At 37.5% G+C, this 22,723-nt stretch overlaps 1 protein-coding gene across 1 annotated transcript in view; it reads right to left on the reverse strand.

Moving 5' to 3' along the window:
* Positions 1-6,748: 6,748 nt before the first annotated feature.
* YY1 (YY1 transcription factor) overlaps positions 6,749-22,723 on the reverse strand; it is a 39,365-nt gene continuing 23,390 nt past the window's right edge. Inside the window, exons 3-6 of the mRNA XM_009998029.1 lie at positions 20,464-20,659; positions 11,708-11,768; positions 9,132-9,290; positions 6,749-8,022 (exon numbers count right to left, since the gene is read on the reverse strand). Coding sequence (XP_009996331.1) covers positions 7,840-8,022; positions 9,132-9,290; positions 11,708-11,768; positions 20,464-20,659 — 599 coding nt within the window. The 3' untranslated portion in view covers positions 6,749-7,839. The remainder of the gene's footprint in view (positions 8,023-9,131; positions 9,291-11,707; positions 11,769-20,463; positions 20,660-22,723) is intronic.

The following is a 22,723-nucleotide window of genomic DNA, read 5'->3' on the forward strand; positions in this document are numbered from 1 at the left end:
CAAAAACAACAAACAAACAAAAAAACCAACACTGAGGTACAACCCCTCCAAGCTTTAAAGAAGTTATTATAGTAAAATTACTGGGGTAAAATTCAGTTCACTTGTCATCTCTGCAACTGTAACCTGATAGTATTTTGGTTTGGTTTGGTTTTTTGTCCCCTCTTCCTTGCCTTTCCCTGCAAATAGCTTTTCTACAGTTCACAAGAAAAAGGAGAAAGACATTAAAGGGTTGAAAACCTGTAAGTTACAGGTGCAGGACACACAGCCTACTGGGAAAGTTACTAAGATGCAAGTATAAAGTTGACTAAAGAACAACTTAAAGCCCAGAAGTGTACCTAACACCCTTAAAATAGCAGAACATGCAATTAAACCCCTCTTCTGCCAGAAGAACAGCAAGAGAAATGGCAGCTCGCCCAAGGCAACATCATCAAACACCACAGCCATGGAGACAGATGAAGGATCTAAGGGACCATATGACTCCAGAAGGCACAGCAAAGGAACTTTGCTAGGCCAAAACTAGTGGAGACAGGTGTTGAATCATGAGGAAGCAAACTGTTTCTTTCAATGTTCAGGAATTTATGTATGTTAATGGGCAAAGGGGAAGGAAGCAGAAAGCAGAAGAAAAATAGTAATTTTAATCCTCCCAGTGCACCTATTTTGCAATTTTTGCACTAGCACTATCCTTGCTAAAGACAAAAAGAGCTTATCACTAACAGAAAAGTATTAGTAACATAATGTGCACAATGATACACATGACATACAGTAAAAGCTTGTCTACTCATAGTTTATTATCAGTTTTAACTGATTTGACCTCAAATATGATTTTAAAGTTATACCATTTCATCAGTAAATAAAATGAAAGCAAGCAAGGCAGGATCAGCAGTGAAAAATAATATCCTATACCTTGATATAATTGGTAGAAAAGCAAGTTCTAATGTCCACAAGACATTCTTAAGGTCTATAAAAATCTACATGTAACACAGTTAAATTGCTTTTTGGTATATTATTATTTAAACTTTATTATTACTGCTTTTTCATACTGAAAGAAACCCTCCAAAATTTTTACTTTTAACATTTCAACTATGTCCATGTGTCAATCAATAAAATAACTAAAGTCAGAATAAAACTTGACCTCATGGTCTGCACTGTTTGCTAAATACATTAAATCAGGAAGAATTGTTTCTAGAGTACTTTAACTTGGCTAGACTGTGTGTCTGGTGTGAAAGAATATTCATATTCTTTTGCAAGGACCTGATCTAGTTCTCTTATGCAGAGATTTATCCTAGATGAGGTAATCTCAAAGTGTTGCAATCAACCAGGCTACTTGTTCCTTGTGCACTGCTGTATTTTCACTTAAGGGAGAATCTACAACATCTGAACAGGCTAGTAATAAAGTTCAAGCTTTGTAACTGCGGTTAAAGGAAGTAAAAAAAACAACAACAAAACAACACACCTGTCCTACCCTTGATTTCCTCTAGGCGGATACCTGCTTCCCTGCCAGTTCATAACAGAGACAGTGCACTTCCTATCACACTCTGGAGAAAAGTGAGATGAAATCCCCTACCCCTAGCCTATGCAAGAGGAAAGAAACAAACAAAACTATACAAGAGAAAAATCTGAAAACCTGCCATGGCATTATTCCTTACAATCTGTTTCCAAACCATAAACATTTCTATGCCCTTTCAACCTATGGGAGTCATTGGATTCATATAAAACCACTGGAGGTTCAGCCAAAGTGCCAGTTAATATTGAAGGCTGAAGGACTCTATATCCATATCCAAAGGCCAAATCCTCCGTTTTGCTAAGAAAAAAGGATCCTGTTGAAAACTAAATTAAAACATAAGCTGCATGATGCCCCATGTCTGATACAGTCACAAACACTGCAAGCCAAAATTGGCAACATTAGTGAGGTCCTTGGCAAACACTCTGCAGCTCTGAAGCCATCTGACTTCTTGAGCCCTTAAAACATTCCACAATGTGCCTCGGAACTGATGGCTGAGATGACCTTTAGCTGAAATACATTGGAACATATACAGTCACCAAGCTTTTTTGAGTGGATTTTCCACTATTTCACAAGTATTCCATCTCATGCTTCTGGTTTTATCTGCTCTTATGATTTAGCTAAAAAAAATATCTGTTATTCATGAACATCCCTCTGAAATACACCCTTACTGTGGACCTGCGCCAGAGAGAGAACCAGTTTGTGGTCTTCAATTCCCTAAAGAGCAGCAATGTTCTCTGATGAAACATCTGTCCTGCAGTCTCTGCAATGGCCTTGCAAACATTACAAGAAGCAACACACTGAAGTCAAATGGCGAAGCCGTAACTGCTTCAGGTGAGCTTAGAGTTCTTAGAAAGCAATAGCTGGAATGAAGCATTGTTGCTTTACAGGTCCACCAGCTAACCAAAACAGCCACTTATAGTTGAAAGCACATTCATTAACGATATATGTCATTAGATGTCCACATTTCTCTTTAAAGATATTTAATACTAATATTGGATGTATGCATCCCTTAAAAATATCTGATCTATGCCACACTCAACAGTTTCTGTTTACAATCTTAATTTTCATTGCCTTGCTGGTGATTTTCATGAATGCACGAGTACACTTTGGACTCTCAGAAGTCAGCAGTTGTACTTCTTATTCACCTGCACTGGTGTGTGGGAAACTTGTCCTTTGACACCTGCACATTCCAAGCCTGTAAAGGTCTACTGTGCTCCACAGGACACCCTGCATGCACTTGACCTCATAGGGGCACCCCTGACACTTTCCTATTCTGTCTGCTGGTCAAGCCGTACAAACTGGTAATTCACTGCCATCTCCTGGCAAACTACTATTCAAGACTATCTGTATAGGCTGAAATAAAGAACTGACATACATGCTACCTCCTATTGGGCCAGTTAAGAGAGCGATCACACTTAAAACTACAAACAAGAATATTTACTCTAAAAGTGGTGGCAAGAGAAGGATCCAACAGCCCTGCCTCACAGAGCCACCTTTTTTCCCCCCTCCCTCCCAAAATTGATCATATTTCTACAGAACTTCAGGCTTGTTCCTAAGCAAGCTTCCAGTCTACACAGGAACCTGGTGAGAATAGCAGTGCACAAGAGGGAAATTATATCCACACCATAGCACTTAATAGAAGGGATGGTATCCAATCATCATCATCTGATCTTAAAAGCTTTTCTGTTAGAAAAAAAAAAAAAAATAACAGAAGACTTCAATTTCAGAGTTTTCTTACCTAAAAACCAGTTGCTGTAAGTGACCTTACTCATTTGGCTACAGCAAAAGGGTGTTTTTTCACTACCTTAAAGGTAGCCAGGAACTGAGAAATGAACTCTTATACTGAATCTGATGTGCCTTCTCCAAAAGGAAATCCAATATTCTCCACACCACTTCCAGAAAAAAAAAAAAAAGGACTGAACAAAATTCTAAGCAATACTGTCTTAATAATACAGGATGAATTTTGAGTACACATAAACTTGCTTAAGTCAGTTTATTGCAGGCAGAGAATGACATTGAATAAAGGATCACTGATTAAATCACCTTACAAAATTCAGGCAGTGGCCATCCTGGTATCATTTAAGCATTGCTGTAAAGTCATCTTTACAGTATTAGCCTTTTGCTATTTTATATTAGATCAACTCATGATCAAAATGAATCTTAAGTCTCACAATAACATAAGCATGCACATTCCTCTTCTAATCCATTTGTATCTTTACGGATCACTGTGTAGAGGTTTCTGGTTGTTATATTCTTCTGTGGTGTCTCACACCCTCTTCCTCATGTCACTCTGCCATTCTTTTGCCCTGGGACTGCCAAATCAGGCTGATAGATGAAATGTTTTCACTCTTCCCAAGTCAAGTGTTTACATTTTAACTATTCCATTTATACTGCTATGAATTAGTGTAGTCATCCCAAGTCAAACTTTTATTTTTATTCATGTCTGCAAAATGTACACAACAGCATTCAGGCTTGAAATCCACCCCAAGTTCTGGACCTTTTGAAGTACTTCTGCCTTCTCCATAGCAATAGAGAAATTTAAGCAATACACGAACATTAGCACAGTTACTAAGAAGTCAAAGCTTAACGGGGCAAGAAACATTTTTTGCTTCCCACCTCAAGCCACTGTAACACAGACAAGTAGAGATGAAAAACTTACCATTGCCAAGTGCCATCATTATAGAACTACTGAATCAACCAACATTAGCAACAGCTACCTCGCAACTGCTTAGACTTCCTAGAATGATGTGTCTAGCAGGCCTCACAAAAACACCCATTTTTCTCCATTTCTTCAAGGCACTAAGGAGGGAACCACATTCCAGAATGCTATTCAGCACATATTCTCCTCGAGTTTGTCCATCTTAACCCAGTAGAAAGACTAGTCAGTTTTTCCAAGGCATGTGCTAAGAAAATATCATGTCAGCATCCTAGGGCAGGTCACAACCAAGCGGCAACGTCTTTCATCATCACTGCTGTTCATCTAGCACGTCGAAGGAAATACCTTTCTTCAAACATTTTAAAGCCTCAATATTTTTGCCATTTCTGTTCACTATTTCTTCTTTTGCTTTTTACTTACTGTGGAATTAGCAGAGGGAAAGAATTTCTGTCTGCCTTTAAAACTACAGTACTGCTGATAAGCTCTGCTGCTAGAATATATTTACTATTGGGCTTTGCAGATTGACAATTTGTGGCCACTATGAGAGGAAAAAAAAAAAAAAAAGGGTCAAATTGCACCACCTCAGGTCAAACAGTGAACCTCTTCAAAAGGAAGATAATTTAAGTCAACTGTAAGTTCAGCTGATGTCTGGGCAGAGAGAGTTCTCAGTTCTGTTTCATTAAGAATTTAATCACTTGGTGTTTCAAATCTGTACTTCATTACTCTTATAAGCTTTTCAGGAAAAGCAATCTCCAGAAGTAACAGGTATTTGACTCCAGCTTGTCCTGTATTTCAAAAGCAGGGTCTACTTCTACTGGCAGACCACAGACATAGCTGGAGAGGTCTACAGTCACTTCTACCTTTTAAAAATATAGTTTGAGTCCAAAAGATACACTGCTACAGAATTTGTCACATTCCATTTTCACAGCAGAAGAACCACATAAAGTAGTATGAAGTGTTAGGATCAAATGAGTGGTAGAACAGACATGATGAGTAAGCATTCATTTTGCCAGCTTTCAAACCATTGGCTACATTTCCCCCAACCCTCAGACTCTCCTCTCCTTACCTGAACATGCTCACAAACTGGTGGCATAAAGCAGGAACTTGTTGACAGCAGGCTGGCAATGGTTGTTTCAAAGTCAACTCTGTTGCTAGTCTCTCAGCCTGAAATATCTTCACTGAAAATTCAGAAGGAAAACTCTGGAATCAATTAAGCATGATGTTTTAAGAACAAGACGTGCCAATTATACTTTAAAAGCTTAAATGACTTACAGAAACTGCTTAATGCAAGTATTTATTCATACACATTGTGGAATTAGCTAGTTACAAAGCAAGACCTTTCATGCTACTAAGTGTTGCTACTTACACTCAGGAGTGTATTTAATGCTACTGATTTGAGGCCTAGATGAAAATATTTCAGATCTCTCTCCGTAACCAGATGCAATTTAACTCAGGGAAATACAAGTTTCAATTTGCAGTTAACCCTCAAATCAATATTTAACATAAATAATGGAGTCTCTAAAGTATGTTCAAGGATGTAGTACTGACACCATCAAGGAATCTCTACCTTCAGATTCAGTAAAACAGATACCACTTGATGACAAAGGAAAGCAAAGTTCTGCACCACCTTAATACCATCATACACACTAAGGAAAAATGTAAGGTCAGTTTGAACTAGACTGAACTAATTTTATTTCCGTCCAAAAAGAACAGACACTAATTTAACTGTATACAGAATTTAATTTAACTATAACTACACAAGTTTCAGTATATTGTCCTTTTCAAGAATTGTTTAAACAAAACAAAATAAAAACACAAAAAAACCCCTGCCAAAATTCTAACTCATACTTTACAATTAAATGCCTCATCTTTCTTTCTACCTCTAATAACCTCAGACTAGAGCTGCAGTTTCACATTAACTTATGTACGGATGAAAACTCCCTTGCTCATGAAGTGTAATTTGGTTATTATCCATGTTTTTTCCACTACCACCAAAACTGGACTCAAAAGTAAGTTTTACAGTATTAGCAATGAAAAATTTCATGAACCTAGAAGAACAGAATTCAGAAAAAGATCACCAACAGTTTTTACTATATTAAAATGTCAAATCCCTCTAAAAAAATATTTATGCATTTCTGTGCATATTCTTGTTTATTAACGTGTCACATTTTACTACAGTATCTGCAAATTCCTTACTTTGAAGACCTGAACAAACTAGTAACCACTTTTAGTTAGACCATCAAAACCCCACCAAGTTCTCCGATAACTCGGCAGTTCCTGCTTTGAAGAAAAAGGTTCCAAGAGTTTTCAGCATTATACTCAAACACATGAGCCACATGAAAAAGACAGTTTTCTTTTTTCTGGTATGACCACTCAAACCCTTCCATTCCCACACTTCTTATTGTTATTGCATGTAAGCCTTTAAGATTCCTTACCTTGACTAAACAAAGGTGCCACTTAGCTATTTACTGTACTGTTTTACCTAGTTACTGACTAGGCACACTGAAAACTCTCCCCACTACACTGCCAGATCTTCAAATCCACCATTCCAGTTAATGGAAGTCTAGGTCACTCAAAACCAGAATTACAGTCAGCAATTCTGTTCCAGTATACCACCTGATGTGACATTATGTAATTTCATCAGAAATCATTGTAATTGACTGCAAAGGAAAGGAAATTTGAGTTTATTTAGCTTCCAGTTTCTGGGAGGTCAAGAGGAACTAGGATTGCTCTGGACAACAAAAGAAAATAGACTGTGCTTACAGATAATTTTCTGCCATATTCTTTCTTTAGGACCACTGTTTTATTGTTGTCCTTTCTATTACATGGGATGTACATATTATCAGGTGTTAATAAAAGGTCAGTGCCTGTACAATACATTCTACAACTGAGCACCACTTTCCGTAACTGACCAGGTAAAGAAAGTACACTGAACATCAGCATCTGGCAGTATTTCTCCAAAAAAAGTGACTAAAATGGGTTTAAATTGATTAACACTATTAAATCACATCTAATATTTGATACTACATGATTTCATTACAGCTATACGATACAATTATACAAAATGTGTTAACATCAAAGAATACAACCAAAATTAAGATAGCAAACAAAACCTATATAACTTTTTTCTTTACAGGAAAATACTTTTGAAGTATGCATGTAACTGCCCATTCTTTTAAAGAAAATCTACCACAAGCAAGTTTTCACCCTCCTGAAAAATCACACATAGCATTACCACGCATATCCCCAAAAAGTGTACAATATGCACACTTGGAATACAAAATTAAAAAAATTGTAAGCAACAGGTGAGCTTCATATTTATAAGAATGTGAAAAGAAGTCCAATTTGAGCACTGTTGTATAAAGAATTGTCTTTTTTTGATGCAAGTTCATGAACAGACCCCTCCAGTTGGGGCCACACTTTACAAAACACCGTGTTCTTGAAACGGGATTACAGAGCAAGGTAGAGCATCTTAGCAATGTCACCTGAAAGTTTTTTTGTGGGGTTTTTTTTTTGCTTTTTATTTACTACTTATCAAAACACGTCCTTTAGATTTGTAGGGTTCTTTTTTTTTAAAATTCTTTCCTAGAAACAATATACAAAGAGGAGACATATTTATTTCCAATTCATACTCCTGTAAGATGCTTTGAGTTCGTTCAAGAACTTTCTCCTCCAAGTTTCACTGGTTGTTTTTGGCCTTAGCATGTGTTAAGATGTGAGATTTCAGGTTAGTTGATTGCGCAAACTTCTTATTGCAGCCGTCGAAGGGGCAAACGTAGGGCCTGTCACCAGTATGAATTCGCACATGTGTGCGTAAATTGAAGTCCAGTGAAAAACGTTTTCCACATCCTTCAAACGTACACTGGTGAGAGGGAAAGACATAACTCTGTTAGCTACAAAGCAGTACTCATTGCAATCACTGATTAGAATAATATTCTTCTTTACATCACCATACGGCACAAACATGAAGCTAGATGCTGAAGTTTATTATAGGTGACGCTGTGGGCATCGCTTGTAAACTGCACTTATAAAACTAATACTTGCAAGTTTTTCTACCACAGTAGTACATCTATTTTCAAAGCGGGAAATAACTTCCAGCTTGTAACCAAGTGCTTTGCCTAGAAACACCTACACATTTGAAACAGTATTTTATTATGCTGTACTAGGAAACAGAAACAATATTTCACATCAGAATTTCCCTCTTTTGATCGGAATTTGCAAGGATGTGCTCATTTTACCAGCTTTCCATTTAAGATGGGCTCAGAACACAAACAGCAATAAGCTTAGTGGTAAATAGTTATCACTTAATACAAAGCAGCTCCAGCATACGCATGTAAGTGAATGCCTAAGAGTCGCAAATCAGGTTTCTGAAATAATTAATTTTTACAAACAAAGTCAACAAAAAAATACGTATCTTAAATGTGTACTGGAGAACACAGATATGCTCAAGACTGTGAATACTTATAAGGAATATTAATAAGGAGTATCATAGGAAGTAGCCAGGGGACCCCTGGTGGCAGAAGCTCACGTGACTTGATATGAACGGAAAGAGATTCAGTGACTACCATCATTTTTCTGAAAACTAATCAATACCCACTACTGAAAACTAGTATCGTAAGTTAAGTGAGCAAACAGCCCCCAGTCTCAGCTGTCCACAAGAGCTAAGTTGAAAGGATGATGAGGAGACATCCTCATTTTCCTCATTCAACAGTAACTGCAGACTAAAAGTGGGTAACTTCACATTGTGTTTTGGAAAGTACCTCCTCCTACGTACATACAATTTGTCAGAAATAGTTAACAAGAGCCTAATTAGATGAAAGTTATTTCCAGTTTTTAAGGTGATCATTCAGTGCTTCATCTGATTTTAGAAAAATAAGAGTATCCCCAAAGTCCTAAGCAAGCTAGGTTACAGTTACACTCTGCACATTTATCAAATCAATCCTGGTACTTCTGTCTGGAGGTTAGCAATACCTGAAAGGGTTTCTCTCCAGTATGAACTAGCTGATGTCGCTTTAGTTTTGAGCTCTCCACAAAGGCCTTGCCACATTCTGCACAAACATGTACTCGAGGGCCGTGGGTGTGCAGATGCTTCCTCATGGCAGAGTTGTCCCTGAACATCTTTGTGCAGCCCTTAAAAAGAACAGTGAAAATCAATTAGCAGACAACAAGTTACAATACAGAAGATTCTATCTGCTACAGTACAAGCATTTAAAAAGTGTTTATATCCTGAATACTTTTTTAAGAGTTGGCCCTGAAAAGGAGACCTCTTACATTGACTAAAAAAAGAAAAGCAATACCAAGAAAAGTAGTAATTTGAAAAGCTGACAAAAAAACCCCCCTCCACTCCAAGTCCTCTCCTCACTTAGTATTATGAACCATGTGCAGTCAAATGAATAATAGGACAGTCTCATGGAGAAGATGTAGTTCTGATAGAAGTAAATGAATAAACCAAACAAAAGCACTTACAGTTTCAGGGGGAAAAAAACAAAAGACAAAACGACAATTTATGGACATCTATGGTATATTCTTCAATGTGCTATATTCCAAGTATTACATTACTACAATATACAATAGTCTCTAAAACACCACAGATTATCCTCTAGTATCAATCCATATGTGCAACACTGCATCTCCCAACATTCTATTAATTTCCTTCCCTCTCCTTTTCATTCCTGAGAAGAAACGGAGCAAGAGGGTTTCTTTCCAGCATCTCATACCTTACAGAAACTACCTTGTTCAAAGTAGCAGCATTAGTTGATCACTTGAAATATAAAAAGACTGTCACTGCTTCTACAGTTTAAACCTACAAAGCAATACCAGGCAACTGAACAAGGCAGGAGAACCTTCAAGTTAGTGCCAACTCAACTTAAAAGCAAGATATCCCCATTAACTCAGGTACAGCATGAGAAGTCTTAATCTGGGGTCCATGCTGCATTGACACAGGGAAAGTACTTTTGATTCCAGATTACATGTAAACCAGCAGCAACCTACAGATGTCTTTACCTAATCTTTTTCTATTTTTTTCACCTATCAACATACATCTACCACGTTTTATAAATGTCTTCCTCAAGGTTCAAAAATGCCTCATAAAATCATATTAATAACTGCAAATTCTATCTGTACTCCAAGCAATATTACGTAAACTTGCATAAAGCTAGTCCACCAACATCAATGAATAACGTGCCATAAAATTTTACAACATTCGACTGCTAATATTAAATTCTGCAGGTTTCCTCTGTGGAAATTACTTTTTTGAAAGCTAATAGCCACCTTTAAACATGTCTTATTTCTTAAAAAAGGGGCGAAACGCCACTTTCAGGATGAATTTCCTCTTAAGGTACTAGGATTTCTTTGGCTAATTTAAGAAGTGTTGTGCCACCAATCACTGCACGTAACAGAAGTGTGTGGGGCAAAGCAGCACCAAAATAAATATACCACCAACTTCTTTTGCATTTATTTCAAAGCCTCTGCTTGCCTTTGAGAGGTGCAGTTACATCTTCAACAGTATTTTTTTTTAAACTGAAGTCATAAACACACACAGCCTAGAAACACTAGAAAAGAAAATACAGAAGGACAGAATATTCTTCCCCCCCTGCTCAGATTAACTTGAGGCTATGAAAAAGGAAATCAAATAAATGAAAGCACATTCCTCTGTATTGTAACAAATAACTGTTCCTGTATTTCCATAGACTATACTACAATAAAAACACACTTGTAGAAGTGATACAGAATGTGAAGAATCGGAAATCAATATAAGCACAGAGAGCAATTCACCAAACTCCTCAGACTAATGCCATCACTAAGGCCTTCTGTTCATGCTCTCTAACATGTACTATTAGCTATCTGCCCTAATTATTTGCTTAGGCTTACATTTATCTAGACCAGAAGTCAGCAAGATTGTATTTGTCTTTTTTCATTACAGACTAAGTCAGCTAACAGAAGCTCTACAAAAGCTGGATAATGCAGTAAAGCTCGATGCTACCAATTTAGGTGACTGGCAACATTTATTCAAGACAAGAGGCTTGCCCGCTACGAGTTGATCAGAATCATTCTCCAATATGCCCCTCTCTCTTTCAACATGATGCACCTTCCCACTCTGTGGAATGTAATTCTGTCTTCCAATAATGCTAACTTTGGCATCTGCACCATATATTGCTGATTCCTGATCTAGACTCCAAATCTGTCATAGTTTCCAAGCAGATGATATATAGATCTTAGGAACGTACTTTGAACAGCTTTCAGAACATTCTTTCAAGTATGTATTCTTGGGTAGCAGGAAATCACAACAGTAAAACCAGCATGTTAGGGGCTGTGCATCATGGTTACCAGAAGATTAGGGATGCACTAACCTTAAGACAAGGAATGGGAATAATATATTATTCAGTGAAAAGTTTTTAAGGAAGCCTCTAAAGAATAACTACAATACAGTTAACTGAATGTAAACTATTAACAGTAAGGTATTTTAACTACTCATTCTCAAGAGAAAACAAATACAAAATTCTGGTCTAGAAATTGCTACCTGCTCAGAAGCTGAGCACTTCACTTACTTTGTGAGGACAAGCTATCGTTCGTGGTGCATCATCTTCTTTTATTTTTCTTGGTTTCATTCTTGAAGATAAAAAAAACCAAACAAATACATTAGTAGAAAAACATTAGTAGACAGCTCTTCTCCTGTAAATGCCTACATTATGCACACATTTATTTGACAGTATTACGTGTATCAGTAGTACTCAGTTTAGTATTTTCAAAAACTTCATAATAATATTAACAGTATAAATTTGGCATTTGGGAAGTTTAGCTTTTCCAGAAGAACATGTCAAATACAGAATAAGACATTTAATAATGCCTTCCTAGTCCTCTGAGTGTGGAAACAGAGGGTTTTTTTCTGATTTACACTAATTGTAAGTATGCAGTAAGACTCCCTGTAGACAACAATGTGAGTATAGTTCTGCCATAACAACCACCTGTCTGACTGTCAAAGAAGAGTCAGCTGTGTGGACACTATTCCAGGGAAGTTCACTGCCCTTTTACCCATCTATTTCTCAAACCTGTAGCGCTGTCTTCAAAAAAATTAAAGAGAAATGTGGTAGGTGGAAATAAATGAAACCTCATACAGCTAAGGATTCATTTAGGTAAGTAACAAGATTTTGGACATTCCAACAGCTTGCTGTAGAAGGAGAGCTAGTCAGTTTCTGTGAGTTCCTGAACTTCTCCTGGTAATACAGTGCAAGATAGTTCTGTATGACAAGATAGATACATATCACATTAAATTAAAGGTTTTCGGGTGTACTCTCTAGTCTCAAAAAGCTATAAGAGGCTTGAATTTAACAAAATAGCTAGAATTACTAAAATCACTATTCTTAACATTAAGGAGAGAAGTCTGTTGCTATCCAAGACAATTTCAACCCCCATGAGTTCAGTTGTTGGAAACAGATATTTAATAACAGGGTTGTAGGAAGAGATTTCAAAGTAGTGCATAAATGCATTTTTAATAATTAATCTGACACTGGCTAAACAACAAATTCTAAATGTACAAAACAGTTCCCAAGAGCTGTAGGAAAAATATGCTTAATTTGACCACATAAGCATCAGTTTCTTCACAGGCAGAGTCCAGCCTTCTTTGGTACTGTGACATTCCTACATGTACGGCTGAAATCCATTGTTTCACTTGCCTCTTTCATGTGGACAGCAAAGGAATTAAAGCACAAGCCGTGAAAAATCTCCCTAACAAGTCCTGAAGACGGGATCCAGGAAAATCTCCCTACAACTGCCAGAGGAGTGATACGTGATGGAGAAGTCCCCTATGGCTCTGCGGGCTATCACTTGTCACTCAGACAATCTGACTCCTCACAGTACTGCAGATGTAGCAGAGTTCCAGTGATCACGTAGGGACTAAAGAACTCAACAATCAGCCACTTCACAGACACAACATTAAAACACAAGGATTTAGAGGCTGCATTTAGTTTTTTCTCTAAGTGGACACTTTGGAAACTCCAGCTGGCTCAGCATTTCCAGACTATACCAAGTACATACACTGCTAACTGAACAACACTGCAGACTCCTGCAGGCTTAAATATTCAGATGTGACAAAAATATGGAAGCTGGAAGGGTATGATATCCAACAGTCCCATCATTTACAGATACTAACAGCTCCTAGAAGATGGGTGCAAGGTATTTGTATCAACCATGCTCCTCTTGTCCCATCACCAGTATCATACCTAATCATTTTGACCATTCAAGGGCAGAAACATCCTGAACACAGCAAAACATACCTGTTCCTGCAGACCAGCCTCGTTATTATCTTAATCTTCTTGGTAACTTTTCTTTTTCCAAAATTACAGATCAACCTACATGACCCTATTGACTAGATTTCATTTATATAAACCAACTGGAATAGATAATGATTATGCTATGTTTATTTTACGCAGCTTCTTTAAGCAAAATATTAAATACATAAATCAACACAAGTAACTGGGATTAAGTGACTGACTATGCACTCCAGCGAGCTTCTACACTGACAACACTACAGGTACTGATGCATGTAGGAAAACACACAGACAAAAGCTTTCTTTCTCACAGTAATCCTACAGAAAGCTTTCAATTGTCCATTGCTTAGGATTACTCTTATTCTGTCTCTAAAATTTTTACAATACAAAAAGGCACAGAAAATAGCATCTGCTGTACCAAAATGGACACACAGAAGAATGCTCGACAAGACAGGACATAAGAAAACATGGTGCCATGGTTTAATGCCATTAGGAAGTAAATACCCTTAGGGACAAAGGTGGTGCCAAAAACACATCCGTTACTTCTAACTCAATGCACTTGTTAAATGCTGCTTAAGTCATTCTCCCCAGTTCCCTCAGTGTCCCACACACACACACAAAAAAAAAGCACAAAAAACTCCTGGGTCCAAAATCTGTGTTCATGACATAATCAGTATGCATAAAGCCATTGTTCAGAAGTCTTAACTGACCACCTGTAAAGTGAGAGATTAGACAGAAATGGAATCACTGACAAGAAAGCTGGTAAATAGCTTCAGTGGGCAGTGCCTGTATTTTTTACCCTTGGCATAAGATCCTACTAAGTCATCTTCCTAACTCTTCTGTCTTGTGTCCTCTGGCATTAAGTGAATCTTTGATAAAGAAATGCTGCAAGTGTCATCTGTAACAGGCTGCTGCAGTAGAGTGAGAGGGAAAATACCCTGGCCAGTGCAGTCAGGAAGCTTCTAGATTAGTGTGGTCAGGAAGCATGTGTCTAATCATAGCTGAACTGGATGGCCAGACATGGGACAGTCTGGAGCTTCAGCATACACCTTACAGTTTTAAGTTCAGTGTTGGAGCAAGCACATAACATTGCGATTGCACAATATGGAATAAGCTACCTTTCTGATTTTCAAGCTTCATTTTGAAAGAGAGGAGTATCAGTAGGAGTGTCAGTATACTTGACCCTAAAAAACATTTAGTCCCTAATGACTACAAAATGACAACAGTTTAGCTAATGAATGGGTAGATTTGAAATATTTTCATTTCTCCTCAAAGTATGGGAAGTAGGCAACTTCAGCTCAACATGCAGAACAAGACTGTGTATAAGCACAGGGTTTCACAGGCAACCAAGCTCTTCAAACAAACAGAAGCAGGCCCTTCAACAGGAAGAGGTAGCAAACAGTGCCCAGGTTGTATCTCAGTCCAACAGGCAGCAGGAAGCTGCTGGGCCCTTTGCACACTTGATTAAAGGCACAAGGGCATGTACACCATAAGTACAGCTATGATAGACCACTTTGTCCAAAGTGTCGTCTTGCCCACCAGGCTGTGGAATATATATGGACAACCAGTCAAAGAAGAATTTAAAGACTTACATATTCAAATGTATTAGAAAAGAAATATTTTGGTCTTACTTTAAAATTAACTTTCTGCAAAAGGAGACCAGATTAGAACCTGGACTGTTGATGTTAATTACACTCTTGCAGGTAGCTCTTGCTGGTGGTTAGATTTTTGGCTCCCACCCAATAGAGCATCTCTGCCAGTTCTGTCCAAGTTTTCCTAGCCTGAAACATTAATAAGAAACAGAACTCTAACACATACCACTATTTAAAACAACTACAGACACAGACACTAGTGCCTGGGTGGAACTCCTGAAACAGTTACCTTTGCAGAAAGCAAATTTACACAGCAAGACAATAATTTTTTTTTTTTACTTTTTTTTTTTTTAACTGTATAGAATTTCCTTCTTCTTTCATCATCTGCATTTTTTGCCTGTTAAACTTCTGCATTCTCACAGAAAACATCTGTGTTCTTTTTTGTCCCTCTACAAATAACTAACCTAAACAGCATTACTCTCTCAGGCAACTCCTTTGACACATTCCAAAGGTATCTCTGTATAGAATTTCCTTCTTCTTTCATCATCTGCATTTTTTGCCTGTTAAACTTCTGCATTCTCACAGAAAACATCTGTGTTCTTTTTTGTCCCTCTACAAATAACTAACCTAAACAGCATTACTCTCTCAGGCAACTCCTTTGACACATTCCAAAGGTATCTGAGGACCAGAAGTGATATCCATCTGTGCTGATGACTGCATCCCTAACAACAGATAGAGGAGGAAGTTACCAGTAGTGTCACTCCCACTTCTGATCTGTTCCCTCACGCTGCCATTCCCCTTGAACTGCCCAACTGAAGCAGAAAAAACATGAATCTCACGGCCCTATGCTGCTGCAAGAATTCACTTGTGCAGAAGATTCCTGAAACTGGCTAGACAGGCTTTTGGATAAACAGGTAAAAGCAGAGTGGCACAAGGTGTCCTAGAAATTTATCAACAAACAAAAAGCTAAGAGCCAGTGTCTTACCATGCTTTGGTCACAGGTGGGAAAATTTCACAAAAAGTTCTCTTTCACTCCAAGATTCTGGCAGAAAAAAAATTGTTTTGTTCCAGATATGAAGAATATCACATGTAAACAGAAAGTGACCTTTGCAGTGTGGTACAGAGCAAGAGATTCCCCCTCCCCCAGAATACCACTTTGGGTAAAGCAATTGTCACTTTACGGCCATTTAAAAGGTTCTCTGTAGCTCGAACAAAACCAGTACAAAAGCGTGTACCTTATAAAGAGGCCTAAGTCATAAATCTGGGTGACCAAAATGCACTGTTACTTTTAAAAAGGGTGTCTGATTTCAAACTCTAATGCAGATTCCTTTGGTTTGGAAAGCAGATAAAAAGGAAGGGCAGTTCTCACAATGGCTCTCCTTCAGAAAAGGTACTAAGAGCAGAAGAGAAAACCACAGAGTGTCGATTTTTTATCACTAGGACCCATTACTGTGCCAGTAGCCTAGGTATAGCATATTCCCCCTCTTAATTCTTAGTTTCACCTATGTTTGCATTCTGCTGTCTTTAGCCAGTTCAGTTATATTCCTGTCTGAAGGGTAAGAGGGAAGGAGAGGTCAATCAGGGTTATCCATTATAGTGACTTTGAGGGATATGCACCAACCAGAAATATGTTTGCTACTTCCCCAAGCTTTTATTACCCAGCAGTTATGACTTCTTCACACCTAACTACGGAATTACTTGTAATCAATTTAGACTTTAATGAGACTTTAGTTCAGTTGAAGGGACTTCCAGTGCCTCAGTCAAAGGTAACAAATGGGAACATGGTAACATGAGGTTTTATTTCTTTCCAAGCAGATAATTCACAACTTAAGGTTTCACTTTCTGATGAGACAGCGTAACAGAAATCCACTTTTTTTTTTTCTATTATTGCATCTTTAAAGCATACAAGAGAAAATGCCTAAGTGCTACAACAGAATGAAATAATTTGTAAAAGGAAAATTATACCCAAACAGGTATAATTTACTGTCATTCATCTCCGTATTACTGAACACATCTTAATGTTCTAACACAGCTTGTTTATTCAGTGTTTTCAATAGTTTTACAATGTTTAAAAGCCTTTCCAAGAGTAACTGCAGCAGTTCCAGTTAAAGGATCCAAATTCCTGCTACATGACTCAATGACAAATGCGCTAAAAAAAGCAGCATAAGACAATTGTATCCCAAGAGACGGCAGAACTGTGCACTCTGCTAGTGCCACCTAGCTGCTAAGCAGCAGTGGTGGCCATTGCAGACGCTGGATTACTACAGTTTTAATTGTTTTAATTTTTCTTTTTTTTGCAGGCTGCAGAGCTACAGTACAGAGGATTTCAAGCATATTTCACCTCTGATTTACTGCTCGCTACTCCAGAACCTTGTCTAAAATCTGTTACCACTAGAATTCAACCATGTAAACTTAATTCCAGAACTTTTTCCTAAAAATCAATGGAAATGTCTCAGACAATTTATCCCTTATCAAAACAAACTGCATGCTTATAGATAGTGAATCTAGCCTGGTTTTGAGTGGCTAATTTCTACAAATGTGTGGTGAGATCCTTCCAGTTACCTTTATGCAAACAGGAAAACAACCCAGAATAGCTTGCTCTCAACTGCACAAAACACACTTAGCATACAATTTTACTAGCCAGTTTATGCTTCCTTATATGTGGACTGTACATAACTCTTTTTTAAAGTCATCAACATTTGTTATTCAAAACCTTACTCAGAGCATATGAAGCTATTAGGTTAAGTTTAGAAGTAACAGTTTCAACTTCACCTGCTGCTCGAAGTCTTCGAAATATTACTGAGAATGTCAAAATTCTGAATTGTAAAATAACCAGCAATGCTTGAAACTTTGAAAGAGAACTTTACACTACAAAAATGTCCTTTTATTATGAACTCTATTCCTGGGGCCTCCAAATCCAATTTCAGTACATGTAAACTCAAGTGTTTAAATGTTTTAATTGCAGTTTGCCATGCTAGGTTTCTAGTGATACTGCACACAGCTCTAGAAAGAGGTTGGTAGGTATTAATGCTTGAATTCATGCTATTAGCTAAAAGGGCCCTTCAACAACCCACTTACAAGAAGACCACGACATTAACAAGCAATATTCAAATTCCAATACACCCATATTCTTCAGCCTCAGCCATACACAATCATTTAAGATCCAACATACAACACGGTTTTCTTTTTAATTTTCCTTAAGGAAAAAGTAAAAGTTTGGCACATTGATTCTGACCAAGAAATCAGAAAACCTTTCTTAAAACAGAAGGTGCTTCAAGTTCTCATCTAACTACAATTAAGCTATCAGAACAATTCTTCATAGGCTTTGGGCAACATGGAAATATTGCTAAAGGTGATGTAGCCACAAGTTGCTTGTTCTACAAATACATAGATGTGTTATGACTGAATTGGATTATATTTAATCTGTTGCACAGAAATATATTAACAGAAAAGAGACTGTACAAATACAACTCAACCTTTCCATTATCTGCTACGTAGTTTAGCTCTAGAACTTCCTAGAACATTCCACCATGAATAAAAAAAAAAAAGGAATTTTAAATTACTGACAGCTGTAACTATTTTCCCAACAGAAAACTAATTAAAACCCAAATATGCAGTACGTATTACAACACTAAGAAATACGCAGACAGATCAGACAGAAGCAATCTGGTAATTTCAAGAAGCCCAAATCCTAGCAACCATTTCAAATATTCAAACCAACCTGGAGAAAAATATACAGCATTTGCAGAGAATACTGCCATAAACTATTTACACCTCCTAACAAAAGTTTATTTTGTTATATTTTATTTAGCATTCATCACTTAAATGTTTAATAGAACCAAAGGTTTCAGCATATTTTAAAATAACTAAAAATGGGCACATGATGAGCAGAAATGTGTAAGTTAACATTTTAGAATTAGACAAGAGTATCACTTAAAATTTTGCTTTCACAAAAAATGTGTTAACCTTTCAGCAGGTCTCAGAAGAAAACACAATAATTTTGATTCACACTATTATAAGACGTAACAAGAGTATCAGTAGCTAGAGCCACCCACCACTTTAGATAAAACCCTACCTTCAGTTGCTCATAATGCGTTTTTACATATTTCCAGATCAGATAGCCTAAAGCAAGGAGCAAGCCCTGAAAAGCTATCTTACTAGGAACCTTCAATATCCACAGTTCAATGGATTTACTGAAAATAATTGTGGGCAGTGCTGGCAACAAGGTGAAATGAGTAGCTGCACATACTGGACACCAAGATCCATCTAACCAAAAAGACAGACCTGAACTTGTCTCAGCTGTCAGTGGCTAAAAAAAATAATAAATTAAAAACAAATAATAATTTAAAAAAATAATCATACTTCTCCCTCTACTAGCTGATCCAGGAAGTAAGTGTAACAACATCTGGCCATCCACATGCTCTTAAGTCTCAGAATCGTGTACCAGAGCTCTGAAGAACACCCAGCTGGTAACTAAACAAAAATGAGTGTAGCTTCATACATGTGTTTTACTTTCAACATGAGAAAAAGTGATTAGAGCAGCTGCAGGAAGCTAACAGTTCTGCTCAAGTATTTGGAGATGCCAGCATTGATGCTGCCTGTGCACTGAATGGAAGACCATCCCTTACTAAATACAAGCACCAGCAACACAAAGAAGGGTACCAAGTAAAAGCTGCAAAGGCAAAGCTAAACTCACAGCTACCAGGTGCCACAGCAGACTTCTCTGGTGGCCACAGGCTGCCTTGAGCACTTGGTACCAAAGCCAGGGGCTCTCTGGAGGCCGAGGGGGTCAAGAGACCTATGACACTTTCAAAACTCTCTCACAGAACAGAGCTTCTGTCATTTCACCTCTATTTGAAAGTAAAAGTCACCTGGTAACTCAGGTCAATGTATTGATACGTAAGCGACTAAAAAATTCTGATTCACTAGAGGAAAATCCAAGCAGCTTAGCTACCAATTGTGAAACTGCAATTATCAGTAGCACTTGAATGCTCAAACAAACAGTTTAAGACCTAGAACTCAAGAAGTAAGTATCAGATGAAAAAGAACACTAAGGAGCTTTACAAACTAAATACTGTAGTCTGGTTTTCTTGTATGGAAGAACCTGAATGAAATACTTCACTTATTGGATCCTTTGGCTGTCCTAAGGCTACTCACATGAAAGATGAATCTGTCATGTAAAAAATTCACTCTTATCAATGCATTTAGGTCCTGTCTTACCCAACAAGAGCTAAAGTCACTGAAGACATCACTGCTGAACATGAAACATGGGTATTTTAACATAGTATCAGCCACTCTGTTCTGAATTAAGTCCCTTGTTTCAGAAAATGATTAAATGGAACAATAAGCCATACTACATCTATCATTTATATTGCCTAACAGTTTAATAATTAAACCACTGAAAGGAAAAACATTTTCATTTAAAGATTCTTTCTTCTTACTTACCTAGCAAATTCAGCCAGTTGTTTGGGGTCTGAGAGGTCAATGCCAGGTATTCCACCAGGAGGAAGTTTCTTCCCTGTCATGTACTCTGAGTAATCTGGAGGAGAATTCTCCCCAATGATCTGCTCTTCCACCACTGTTTCATGGTCAATATCTTTTTTATCATCTGAAATACACAAAACAGTGAATTCAATACATACTAAAGATCAAAACAGCATAGAAGTTGTTAGGCTGAATCTCAATACAAGTTCACTATTCTTGCACACTTAAAAAAGAACACACTGCATTTCCAGACCTCCATGATAATTGTAAAGCGCAAAAAGACGCCCATGCAGTTACAGCATGAAGAACACAGAATGAACACGGTGGGTGAGAAAAAAAAAGAAAAACGCAGAAGGTGTGTATCTGCTTACATACAAATAAAGAACTAAGTAGAATAATCCTATGGATGTTTGCTGTATTTGAAAGATAATGCACTTTATCTGAAACAATGCCTAAATATTTAATTAGCTTAACCTCTTCAAGACTAAGGTCCACCACATCCACTTTGGATCTCAACAGTAGTTGGTAACAAAGCAAGCCTGTATCAGGAGTGGTAGATACTTTCCTTAAGACGTTACGACTACTGATCTTTACTTTAGAGTCTTCAGACTCCCTGGACCTCCAGCAGAAGTGTCATGCACAGACAAGAAATTTAGAAACAACTGTTAATGGGCCTCAGCATATGCCCATAAAATACAAGTTTTTCAGCACTTGCAAACAAGTCTGAAAGAAAGCAAAAAACTAAATAACCCATCTCCCTTCCATGGGGGCTTCTTTCTTCAGTGGCAGAGACCAGCCTGAGCTCTTTCCCACACTACTATGTAAACAGCAGATAAGGATCATTCCAAGCTTTAATCTGCAAGTCAGTTAAGATACTGCTGTTTTATCTGCTCTAGAGCTCCTCCTATGGATTAGTGCTCAAGGACTGCAGTGAAACCAGATGGAAGACCTGCTCTTGCTGTCTACTTGCATTCAGACCTTGGAATACGCCAAGACATAATATTCTTCTCTCTCCTCTTGCTGTTTTATAACAGAAAGCAGAGACAAAAAGAGAATGGAAACATCCACCTATGTTCCTCACAGCACTGCTCACACCAGCAGGAAGACACAGCACCAATCCTGTTATATCCTCAAATACATCTAGGACAACAAATGCATGTATCATAGAAAAACAGAATGGGTTGGGTTGGAAGGGGCCTTAAAGATCATCTAGAAATATGGTTGTAACTACTCAGCTAAATCTTAATAAACTTGCCACTATACTATTTCTCCTACCTTGTGTATGGGGAGCAGATTCTGCAAATAACTATACACCAGAGACTTTACAAAAATAACAGGAAGTTTTATTTTACAGGTGGTGTTTAAGGAAGGTGGTAAGACAGAAATAGTATTTCCACAATTAAAAAAGAAATTGAAAAACATAAAACAGAAAACAAGTGAGGTAATGTTTTTCCTTTTTTCCTAAACAGAAACACAAAAAATAACGTTATTCACTACTCTGTAACTTGTATTAGAAAAGAGAGGATAAGACGTATGCAAATAAAAGACATATACTAAGGACAAATTTATATTCAATTTGCAATGTCTGCTTTTACTGTCTGCCACCAAGCTATTTCTAGAAATGTTACTGCTAGTTTGGAGTTTCATCTGATCTACCAGATCAAATAGCAGTTCATGTATATGTTCCATGGTGAAAGAGGAACACAGGCTCCAACACTGTAGAGACAGAAGTGTTCATAAGAAAATACTACCTGCAGCATTAAACTTGAAATAAACTAAAAATTTACTATTTCGACAACTTTTTATTCTAAATGAGTTTTCCACTAACCAGAAGACAACTGAGTTTACCTTAAGCAAGGATTATACAGTAAGTTTTACAGCAACCCCAGATTTAAAAATTCAAACCAATAAACCTCCACTTTGGCAACAATTTGTTTTTCCAAGCAGAAGACTGGGGATATTTAACAATTCCTACACAGGCAGAAAAGCCATTATGAGGCTTGTGAGAGCACAGAACTTCTGGAAGACTAGAAGTGTCGCCTTTTCCATGCTATAGACAATTAGAAAGAGATGATCCACCTTCAACATAGCCATTTCAACAGCTACCCAGAACTTCCAGTTTGACTGTTTGGTGACATTTGTAACAGAAACAAGTTTTCCTTTCCTGCCTCAGATCAGACGTGTGAGTCAACCAGGAAATTTTGTATACATTCCTTCAGAA

Source organism: Chaetura pelagica, unplaced genomic scaffold, assembly GCF_000747805.2.
Source record: "Chaetura pelagica isolate M959 unplaced genomic scaffold, ChaPel_1.0 scaffold354, whole genome shotgun sequence".
Classification (NCBI taxonomy): Eukaryota; Metazoa; Chordata; class Aves; order Apodiformes; family Apodidae; genus Chaetura; species Chaetura pelagica.